This window comes from Dreissena polymorpha, chromosome 14 (assembly GCF_020536995.1).
Source record: "Dreissena polymorpha isolate Duluth1 chromosome 14, UMN_Dpol_1.0, whole genome shotgun sequence".
Taxonomy (NCBI): Eukaryota; Metazoa; Mollusca; class Bivalvia; order Myida; family Dreissenidae; genus Dreissena; species Dreissena polymorpha.
The window spans coordinates 18889062-18901501 of record NC_068368.1 but is presented as its reverse complement, the minus strand read 5'-3'; the positions used below and the strand labels follow the sequence as shown (position 1 = coordinate 18901501).

General features: G+C 36.8%; 1 protein-coding gene across 1 annotated transcript; it reads left to right on the top strand.

The window, feature by feature from the left end:
- Positions 1-5247: 5247 nt before the first annotated feature.
- LOC127856895 (uncharacterized) lies at positions 5248-7012 on the top strand. Its single transcript, XM_052393090.1, has 2 exons — positions 5248-5353; positions 6630-7012. The coding sequence occupies exons 1-2, from the start codon at positions 5263-5265 to the stop codon at positions 6995-6997; spliced, it is 459 nt and encodes a 152-aa protein (XP_052249050.1). The 5' UTR covers positions 5248-5262; the 3' UTR covers positions 6998-7012.
- The last annotated feature ends 5428 nt before the right edge of the window (positions 7013-12440 follow it).

The window sequence follows — 12440 nt, the reverse complement described above, 5'->3', positions numbered from 1 at the left end:
TTTTTTTACATTGCAGAAACTGACATTGCCCTGTTTCAGATGCTGCGAGCAGAGCAGCAAAAGATGAAGTTCAGTTTTTGTTACATTACTTTCGGTTGCGTGACATATGGAGTTCTTGCCAAAGCCATATTTCCGGAAATGGTTAATGTTAACGAAATACGTGTCATCACGGAGAGGCTTGCTTAGCTTGAAGGAAAACTGACCAAGGTGGAGGGAGAACTGACAAAAGTTGAGGGAAAACTGACTAAGGTTGAGGGAGAACTGACAAAAGTTTAGGGAAAACTGAAGCTCTAAAAGGAACGCAACGCTCGGTTAAATCATGGTTTGTATACAGCTGTGTTTGTTTCTTCAAGCACACATTTTTAGAAATTTGTATGTTATCTCGACAGTATTTATCTGACACTGACCTTTTCGCAAGAATATATTTGAATACCGTTTCGATGAATATGTACATATTCGTTTTGGAAACGATTTGAAATTTTAAATACTTGTAGCTCACTAAGTATGCGGATATGCTCTTATTGAACAAGCAGGAACGAAACCGAATGCAGATATATACAATAATGCAATTGTATAATTAGTCTTATGGAGTTCACGAGTGTGACTTTTTCAAAATTGCTTATTTCGAAATACAACACTGTGACATATAACATCTGTGTGTTTAGGTTTTTTATTTTTCGTAATTTACCGGTATATACAATGTTTACGTTCTAATAATGATCGTCTGTTCCATAATTTTTTAAGATATTCCCATAATGTATAAAATGTTACAATTTACAATCAGGTGCTGGGCGGCTTTTGTATGAAGGCGAGTCAGTTGCGTTCTATGCAGTGATTGGTACTGCAACTGAACACATGGGGCAGGGCCAGACAGTCGTGTTCGATCGTGTGTCGACCAATATCGATTCAACAAATTCTTTAGGGGTTTATAGTGCCACCAATGGTGTATTCGCGGCTCCATTGAGCGGTGTCTATGTGTTCTCGTGCACAATAATGGCATTTGATGCACACAGTGCACATGTCACCTTGCAAAAAAAATACCCCGCTTTCAAAATGTTCGTAAACGGAGTTAACGGCCATGAGTAGGATGCTGCATCGTCAAAAGTCACAGTTACTCTAGCTAACGGAGATACTGTGTACGTGAAACACATTGACAATGACCATATAATTATGTAGCTTAGCTGGAGTCTATATTGATGAACAGTCCACCGCAGCTCGATGACGCTCCAGTGGTTGGATGAAAAATAACATCAACATCATGTCCATACAAAAAATAATACTGTTACGAGCTACGTTGTTGAAATAGTGTGTTATTGTACATGTTGTGTAAAGTAAATGTTCACCGGAGCAGTCGGTTTAAATGTTTTCTCTCTTATTATCATATTAATTATTCTTTATTTTATTTAAATCGACTGAATATAGAGATAGCATACACCTCGTCAATTATTTGTATCGACTCTACATAGCAATAGCAAATACCTCGTAACAATGGATAAAAGGCGTTTCGCTGTCAAATAATTTAAACTGAACCGATTTCTGTGCGGAATTCATATTGCCCTATGTATGTTTTTATTTGTGAAAATTAAAAGCTGTAGGGTAGAGGCGGTGGATCCATTATTAGCTTTCCGTATGGAAGGTATTGAATGTTATGTAATAAATAAGATAAACTAGTAAAGTTATGACAGTAGTAGTAATTTCCGTAAACCATGGTCAGTATTATAATGAGATAATTGACTCAGCAAAAAGATCGTTCATTAACATTGGGTTTATTTCCATAACGTAGTAATACCAACTTGAAACAATAGTTATGACCACTTTGTTATTGTGTCTTTTTTAATGAGGTAGAAAACATAAGTTGTTTGTTACAATTAACATCCCATAAATATATTGTTCGTTGGTCGTCAAAACTGTGTATATTTGGTTAACTTGTTTGTGTACTTTACAAAAGTGCATTCCAAGTTTTTTCATGACATCAATTCAGTTTCGCAAAAATGATCGAAAACACACACAAGAGTAGAAAAACCGACAAAAGTCGACGCCAAAAATTAAGAGTCAGTCGGGTTAACATGTTCAAAGTTCAAAAATGAAAACGATTTAAAATAGCTTTTTGAAAAAAATATATTTGGATAGGAAACATCAATACATGTATGGTATAAAATATACTACTGCACAGAATGCACTTTTGCAGTAATCGTTAATATGAAAACAAAGTATAAACTCTCTGGCGCTGACAATGTTCCAAACACAAAGTGACGCACACAAAGTGTATTGATTTTGAGAATTGAGCGTGAACCCTCTGTAGACCTTTCATTGGCGATAAAATAGTTCACGCTGAAAATCGTTTATAATGCAATGCTGCATGCCTATAATTTCTAAATTAGTCTATGAATAAGAGTGTTATTAACGCTACACTACACAAAATAGATGATCAATTCAAGTATAGGTCAATTTCAATATCAATTTATAATTTAAAAGAGTCAACTTTTAGTAGTTTGCACGTTTTCTATTTCGCGCAGTTTTGTTATCTTTCACAAATAAGCAAATCCCATGTGTTTATTTGGGTCCTACTGGTAGGATTTTTTTTAAATCAAGAATCCATCGGTCAATATAAAGGTCCAGCGTGGTCAAAACCTGTGAAAGACACCTACGCCGAAAACAAACTCATTAACACAACACTGTGGTCAAAATAAACAATATCCGCGCATGGTCAGCTGTTTTTTGCGCAGTACATATATCTACAAATGGCATAGTACATGTAAGAACACCGATACAAAACACAGGTGGTTAGAGTGTTGCTATGATGTTAATTAGTGAAAACATCATTTTGGATGGTAAATAATCATATTATAACGAAAAATCAACTTTTCTGAAAAAAATAATAATTTACTATCAAATTTATATATAACAAGGTATTCAACTCGAAATAAACCGAAAACAGAGTGTATCGCTTTGAACAGCCATTACTTCATCAATTTTGCAGCGATTATCACGATCTCGGTCTTATTCAACGCAGAAATAAATTTCCTTTCTGGACATGTACATGTCTTGCAATATTTTTACAAATACTGGGTCAACTTTTAAGATATAACACGATACACAACTCGCGTGACCCACTTAACATCGATCATACAGGATCTAAGACTGAAATCTTCACGGAGTAAAGGGTAATTTCGACAAAAGCGACAGTGTAAAGGTAAACTTGACATGGCGAAAAATGGTTCCCTATCTTTACTTGACTGTACAGTACTAAAAGTTTGGCATCATCCAAATCTTCTGCAGCAACACCGGTTTAACACCGTATTACCATAGTGCGTTCATTATGTCCATAGGTGTCGCATCTCAACTAACCTGTGTTGTAATGCGTGTTGTACGATGCGAAATATATACACAGAACAAATATGTAGTACCTTTTTCATTGCATGTGACGCGTTCACTTAAAACATTTGTAAAAATCCCTGTATATGGGTTGGACGTACCTGTCTTCATGCACTCACTTGGCGCAACATATAAATCAATTTACCAATGCTTATTCACCGGATTTGATAATTTAAAAAAATCCGTGAAAAAAGTGGCTGTTGACTACATAAAAATCATGCTATAAAGGAATCTTTTTACGTTTTGGTAAAATGAAAAAAAAATATAAAAAATGTTTCGGATTCGCAAATTTTCGTTGTACATGTATTATGATATTTGTGAGGAAACAGTAATAATGAACATTTTATGCCGTAAAATATTCATTATATGCATTTTCTGAGCGTTTCAACGCGAAACGATTTAATAATTTGGAGTGTTTTGTTGTTGTCGTAAAATTTTGTGACACTACGAGAATTGCTTATATAAAGTATACTCAAAATAAACATTGTATGAGTACGGATTGCCAAGTGGTCTAAGCGATAAACTTTTACTCCAGGAATCAATGGTTCGAGCCCATTTGAGGGTTACTTTTTTCCCCCAGATCTTATTCTTGCTTTTTACTAGAGCTTTTTAGATCCAATGTTTACATTTATCAATATAAAGCAATGTTTACATTTATCAATATAAAGCATTTTATGACAAACTTCAATATATGCCAAAATCTGTGAAAGGCCCCTTAAATATTCTCCTTCACAAGAAACAATATAAGAGTGCGCATATTGACCTCATGCTGTCTTCTTATCGTTCATGCGGACTTCTGCGGGGTTTCTTGTCAAGGGCATACCTTGAAAACTATCAGAGGTGTCAAATTAAATTTCATGACTAAATATAATTTACTGAAGCGAGGTGCAGTGCACAATAACCATTACTTTTGCTACCATAATTCCGCGTTTATGGCCCTTAGTTAATGTGTCATACTTAACTGATGTGTGCAGTTTGGCTGATTCGGACTTATTCAAAACATTCCATAACTAATACATAAGAAGTAGCAAAGCCCTCCTAGAACAGTGGTTTGCTGGGGGGGGGGGGGACAGACAGTTTGTTATGTGTTTATCAATTTATTTATATAAAAATCACCTATATCACGGCGGACAGTTAACTTACCGAAATTTTCCTGTTTTAAGTCATCATGCATACGCCTTTCATTGACAACTGACATTTTTAAATCTGAAGTAAGTAAAAAATTAGAAAAAAATAAAGTGACGAATATATGGCATGTTCAAGTTACGCCACAATCTCGAAGTCACTTAGAGTAGCACGATTTGAGTGCAAATCTTAAGACCTGATCATGTCGCTCTTTCTCATACAGGTAACGAATCTCCATGTATCAATCATATATAGATTATTTTGCAATATTTGCAAATCACCGAACATTTTTTATACATAAAGACACACGCGTTTTGACAGTAATTTTGGAACCGAGAACATGGACAAGTTTATGAACAATTGCTGCGGAGGAGTTACAGCTGTCGTGTCAAATCCTAGATCCGTCTAGTATTTGTCCCCTTACCGGTCCCATACAAAGAATCCGAAAATTGCCAGTTTTCTAAGAAATGTATAAAGACTCCTATCTATAGAAGTGTTATTGATTCAATATTGCCACAACATGCGCTATTGCCGTGAGAATTTTGAAATCTGTTAGAAATCGTGTTTTAAGATTGGTCCTTATTCGTCAATCTATTATGTGCTATGTATTGCGAAAGTCTCACTGTCCTGTGTCAGATGCGAACAGAGTAGCAAAAGATGAAGTTCAGTTGTTGTTTCATATTATTCGGTTGCATGACATATTGGGATGTTGCCAAAGCCATATTGCCAGAAAAGGTTAGTGCAGACGAAATTCGTGTCATTATGGAGAGGCTTGCAAAGGTTGAGGGACAACTGACATATGTTCAGAAAGAAATGAAGCTCGAAAAGGAACGCAATGCTCGGATCAATCATGGTTTGTATACAGCTGTCTTTTTCTCTAAGTTAAACTATTATTTTAAAATCGATATCATATCTCGCCAGTATTCACCTGACACTGACCGTTTTGCAGTAATATATCAAAATACCGTTACGATGAATATATAAAAGTCCGATTTGAAAGCGATTTCAATACTCCAAAGCACAGGTGGTTAGCGTGTGGCTATGATATAAATTAGTGAAAACATCATTTTGAATGATAAATAATCAAATTATAACGAAAATCTGGAAAAAAAATCACTATCAAAATATATTTAAAACAAGGTATCCAACACAAAATCAACGTAAAACGGGGTGCATCGCTTTGATCAGCCATTACTTCATCAATTGTGTAGCAATTTTCACGATCTTGGTCTTATTCAACGCAGAAATGAATTTCCGTTCTGGCAATATACATATTTTGCAAGATTTTTAAAAATGCTGGGTCAAATTTAAGAAATAACACGATACACAACTCGCGTTACCTAATTCTTGTCGATCAGACCCGATGTAAGACTGAAATCTTCACGGAGTATAGGGCAGTTTCCCTGCAAAGTTCACGAACCTCGGTACCATAATTCAATAAAACGTATGAAAAAACAATCTTACTGTTATTGCCGTTAAATTATGCATCAAAACTAATGCATCAGCGACGTTTGAAACCAGTGTTTACGTTCATTTCAACAGGCTGACATTTTAAACACACGAGTGATATCATTGGTCCAATGCGAAGGTGTGTCTTTGCATCTGAAGATTTCATTCATTAATCGGGTCCGATCGACAACGAGTAGGTCACGCGATTTGTGCATCGTGTTATTTCTTAAAATTTACCCAGCATTTGTAAAACTCTTGCAAGATATGTACATTTCCAGAAAAGGAAATATATTTTTGCGTTGAATAAGACCGAGTTCGTGACAATCGCTGCACAATTGATGAAGGTTTGGCTGTTCAAAGCGATACACCCCGTTTTTGGTTGATTTTGAGTTGAAAACCTTGTTATATATATATTTGATAATGCATTTTTTTTCAGAAAAAGTTGATTTTTCGTTATAATTTGATTATATATCATTCAAAATGATGTTTTGTCTAATTAATATCATAGCCACACGCTAACCATTTGTGCTCCAAAGCGCATCTCGCTAAGTACACTGTTATTTTCCTATTCGATACACAGGAACGAAACCGAACCGAACAAATACAAGTTTATGTTTTGATAACGATCGTCCGTTTTGTAATTTATTTACATGTTCAGATAATGTTGAAAATGTCAACAGGTGCTGTGCGGCGTTCATATGAAAGCGATGCAGTGGCGTTTTATGCAGTGATTGGTACTGCACATGATCACATGGGTCCGGGTCAGACAGTCGTTTTCGATCATGTATTGACCAATATCGATTCAGCACAATCTGTAGGCGGCTATAGTGCCACCACTGGTGTATTCACGGCTCCAGTAAGTGGTGTATACTCGTTCTCGTGCACAATCATGGCATATGACAATAGCATGACACACGCAGGCTTTTTCCGCTCCATTTTGGGAAAACGCCACACTGGAATTTTGGGAATTTCGCGTCGTGAAAACCCCCATTTTGGGAAAAAAATTAATCGCAAAATTGGCTCAATTGGGAAAAGTTATCGCATGTAAATTATTTAAAACAGTGTTTCTTATATTTCAAAGAAGCCGTTAACTGGTAAATAACGACTATTTTGATAACTTATTATTAAAATTTTACAAAATATTATGAACATGTGTGATTAGTGCAGGTTTTTGAATCTGAATTTGGGGAAAAGGCTTGGCCTTTTTGAGGTGAAAAAAATCGCGGGAAGCGCCGGATTTTGAGGAAAAAAAGTTAAGTCTTAAATAATCATTAACATATTTTACAGTTCTTAAAACAAATTCAAGGCAACAGATAATTTAATATTGCAATACTTTCTATTTTCCACACCAGATCAGGTCAACTTATATATTTAAAGGGTAAAAAAAAAAAAAAAAAAAAAAAAAATTTTTTTTTTTTTTTTTTTTTTTTTTGAATTGGGAATTTTTTTTTTCAATTGGGAAAAAAACAACCAGATTTGCATTGGGAATGGGGCCGAATTTCGGACCCGTGGCATAGGGCGGAAAAAGCCTGACACGTCACCGTATTTAAAAACAACATCCCGCTTTCAACGATGTACGTGAACGGAGGCGGCGGCCGTGAGTGGGACTCTGCGGCGTCAACCGTCACCGTTTCGCTAACTAAAGGAGATCGTGTGTACGTGAGACACGATGACAATGACCAGGGCTTGGCTGGAATCGTTCGTGGTGGGCAGACTACCTTCACTGGATTTCTGTTGCAAAGGCAGTTCGATGACGCCCCAGTTGTTGGATGAAAAACAACATCAACAACATGTCCTTACAAAGACATAATAGTATTGTAAGGCCCTGGTGTATTCATTAACTTGTTTATTATCTGTTATTTCATAATGTAAACAAACTGCTATTGTTTATATCATCATTTACTCAACCATTACACTATCCAATACACCAGATTATGGTTGAAGTGTTTAATTGTTATATTAACTGATAGAGTAATCATTTAAATATGTTTTGTCTAATGATTATAAACAGAAATTGAATTCCAAAACTTACTGTCAAAGTCCGAACTTTAAGGAAGCTAGTCCAACCGTCATCTTGCAATGATTCTATTGGTTATATTCATTTCTAAGTGACTAAAAATTGTATTATTATAATAATACGACTATAAGTTTCTTTAAGACACTATTTTATAGTCATTAAATGTTCATATATGTTGTTATTTGTGTAAAATTCGCCATTCCTAAAAAGTACTTTTCAGCTGTTGAAATATTTCGGATATTTTGTACCGTAATATTTCTTCTCTGTCATAACTGCATGTTCGTTTAGGCCAGAGAGAAGTATATTTGTTTATTGTTAGATATAGAATCTTTTGCGCATCTATATTTTCTCCTAAAATGTTATTTTGTTAGTTAAAATATAATATTATTGTTGAATGTTTTGCCGCTAGAGAACTTTGTTTAGGATTTAGGATTCCTAAATGCATTTGATTGGTTGTCGCAATCCTAAGTCATTTTGATTGGCTTAGCCAAATTCCTAAGACATAAGTGCGCAGAATCACGCAGAATCCTAAATCCTAAAGTGCTTAGCGACGGGTATAAATAGCGCCGATAAAAAACTTTTGGCTTCTATATGTCAAGATCAGTTCAGATCACTTTTTGAAAGTTCATGTAAAATCTATTGATTTCTTCATTTAAATTTAGATTACTATAACTTCGTATGGCGTCATTCACCATTCCAAAGATGGTAAGCGTTATGTTGTCCGATTAAATGAGCGCTTCGTTAGAAACTCCAGAGAGCTTAAAGATGAAAGTTTATCGGCATTATTAAACTTGTAATTTTAATGTTCAATGATATTTTGTTCATATGAGAACTGATGCATATGGAATAATTTGAATAACTATAAAAACAAGATTTTGAAACCGTGAAACAGTGTTCTTAACATTATTGAAAGTGCCATCCTGACACGGGCACTTGGAAGACAATGAAGAAGGTTAACATTGCCCGTACCTAAGGGTGGGACATACAACAATTGGCGTCAGAAGTGCGGCAAATTTTATTTACATACACAGCCGAGTGATCGAAACCCACGCCTAGAAAAAGAAATGAAATAACAGACGAATTTACTAATTGTTTTAATAAGATAGATCTAAGTCAGATTTTATAATTAAATACAACTATCCTGTAATAATATTGGCAGACTCCACCTTTTAATTATGGCATCGCCAGATCCAGAAATATCGTTTGATAGACGAAGCGTTTTAAGTGACCACTCTTCACTAAATACTGTTGATGAAATTAATCATGAGCATACCGTAACAGAAGACCCTAAAAATACCCAGTCTACCACTGAAATGCGTCAAAATAAAACAAACAACAATCCATTTAGAAGTTCTATTCCAGTAAACAGAAACCACGGCGATTGTTCCCACCCCTCGACGTATAATGTACCAATACAACATTCTCTAATAAAACCCGACAGTTATGATGGTACCAAGTGCTTTGAGCAGTACATGTCCCATTTTGAGGATTGTGCTGAACTCTCGTACTGGGATTATAGAACAAAGGTCCTAGTATTAGCAAGCAGTCTCCGCGGTGCAGCTCGTAACTACTACATGAGCTTATCAGAATCGGAACGTCGTGACTATGAAATACTGACGTCCAGGCTCTCCCAGAGATTTGGTAGCAGTAAACATCAAAACTTGTGGTTATCCAAATTTGAGAACCGACGGCGAATGCGTGGCGAATCCATTGCTTCTTTAGCCGATGATATCAGACAGCTTGCACAAAAAGCGTATGCTGATCTTGATAGCATTGCAGTTGAGCGATTAGCACTAAATCAGCTATGCAAGCAAATTTCAGGTGATATGCACTGCTGTTGCATTGATAACAACTGTCACACAGTTAACGACGCCGTCAGCGTCATAGAACGCTACGAGGCTATTCTTTGCAATCCCCAATCAACCCCTGTCCGTGCCTTGGATGTTCACGATGATTCACAGTATGAAGCACAGATTTTGACTGTTGTTCAGCGGCTCGAGGCCCGAATTGAACATATTGAAAAAGTATGTTCCCATTGTCCCCTTGATCAACGTTCAATGCCGAGTAGGTCACAACGTGGATGTTTCGGATGCAATTCGCCGTCGCATTTATGGCGAAATTGTCCAAAAAACGTAAACAATACGTTTGCAGCCAATGATCAACGCAATTTTGTGCGTCCCTCCTCGAAACCTGGTCGAGATGATAGAGCGAATAATTACTTCCGTTCCCCTAATCACCGACCATTGCCCCTGGTCCCTGATGTTCAACCTCGTTCTAACCCCTGTCTATCAAACTCGGAAAACTAATTGTAGCTGGTGCTGACGGTCAAGTGTCAGCGAAATCACTTGGAAGACCTATTCAATGTGATGATGTTCCGGTCGTCGGAATTCATACTGCTCGTTCTGGAGCAGATATTAGTAAATATGAAAATGGTTTTTATGCTACTGGTACAATTTTACATAGTATTTTTTTTATTAATTGTGACGCAACAATGTCGTTGATTTCAAGTAGAAAATTTTCTGAGTTGCAGAAAGAAAATAAAATTTTGTTATTACCAGTGCAGAAAACGTTTCACACGGTTAATGGTGAAAATATGAACGTTTTTGGCCGAGTGCAGTTGACAATCAAGTTGAGTTTAATTTCATTTGTTGTTCAATTTATTGTGTGTGATATCGAGTCTGATTGTATTATTGGCTAAGATTTTCTTAGCGAAAATGTTGATAGTATCAGCTTTAGACGTTCATGTCTAACTGTTGGGAGTAAAACAATTCCTTTGTGGATGGGTGGTACTGCTTTACAAATTTGTAGAGTTGAGGTGCGAAATACCACCAAAATTCCGGCACACTCCCGTGCATGGATTCCGGTAAACATACCGTTCTCAGAACATTTGGGTCCAACAGGTTTTATTGAGCCCTCTTTCGATCTGATAAGTAAAAATGGGTTTTGTGCTGTTGGTGGCATTATCGATGTTTCAAATTCGGATGCAAAAGTTAGTGTCATTAATTTTGGGTCAGAGCCTGCTACTCTAGATGCAATGACAGCGTTAGGTACATGTGAGTCATTTGACGAGTGCAGCGATGGTCCACGCATTGCACGAGTTACAGAGCAAGAGCCATGTCAATCACTTCCTTCACATTTGACAGAACTTTTTGAACGTAGCATTGTTCACTTGAATGAATCCGAAAAAGCTGATTTCAACATAAATACAGGAAATGCAGCCCCCATCAGACAACCACCTCGTCGTTTACCACTTGGTAAAAGGGCAATTGAAAAGGAGGAGATATCTAACATGTTACACAGAGGCATAATTGAGCCATCTAACAATGCTTGGGCATCTCCAGTAGTGTTAGTAACCAAAAAGGACGTCACACCGCGGTTTTGCATTGATTATAGGCGACTTAACGAAGTTACAGTAAAAGACGCATATCCTCTCCCAAGAGTGGATGACTGCATTGACGCACTAAGCGGTGCTAAATTCTTCTCGTCAATGGATCTAAACAGTGGCTACTGGCAGGTTAGCATGAAAGATAGTGACAAAGAGAAGACTGCATTTGCAACGTCCATGGGGTTGTACCAGTTCACGGTCATGAGTTTTGGTCTCGCTAATGCTCCTTCTACATTTGAGTGGTTGATGGAAAATGTACTAAGAGGTCTGCAATGGGTAATATGTGTCTTGTACATGGATAATATTATTTCCCCATGCTTAACAATATCCGATGGGCTAATTAGGTTAAAAAATATCTTCAAGCGTCTTCAGCAAGCCAATTTGAAGCTTAAGCCATCAAAATGTATCTTCTTTCAAAAACAAGTAAAATTCTTAGGACATATTGTGTCCGAAGCTGGTATCCAAACTGACCCTGCAAAGATCGCAGCTGTCAAGGACTGGCCAACACCCAGTACTGCAAAAGAAGTCAAGAGTTTCTTGGGCTTCTGTTCCTATTACAGACGTTTTGTAAAAGGATTTGCTGCAATTGCAAAACCCTTGAATAAGGTTTCTGATAAGTCCGTAAAATTTGTGTGGACCACTGAATGCGAAAGTGCATTTCAAACTTTGAAATCTGCTCTTATTTCTTCTCCCATTCTTGGCTATCTAATACCAGGAGCAAAGTTCATTCTTGATACGGATGCTAGTGATTTTGCTACTGGAACAGTTCTGTCTCAACTACAAAATAATGTTGAAGTAGTTATTGTTTATCACAGCAAGTCTCTTAATTACCATGAACGCTCATATTGCGTTACACGCAAAGAACTTTTGGCTGTTGTGCAAGCACTAAAATCGTTTCACTGTTATCTCTATGGTCAGCCGATACTTTTGAGAACAGACAAAGCTGCGGTCAACTGGATGCGAACTCTCAAGAATCCGACTGGCCAAGTTGCGCGCTGGTTAGAAGAGCTGGGCACATATGATTTGACAGTCACTCATCGTGCAGGTCTCACACACAGAAATGCAGACGCATTGTCACGCTCGCCTCTT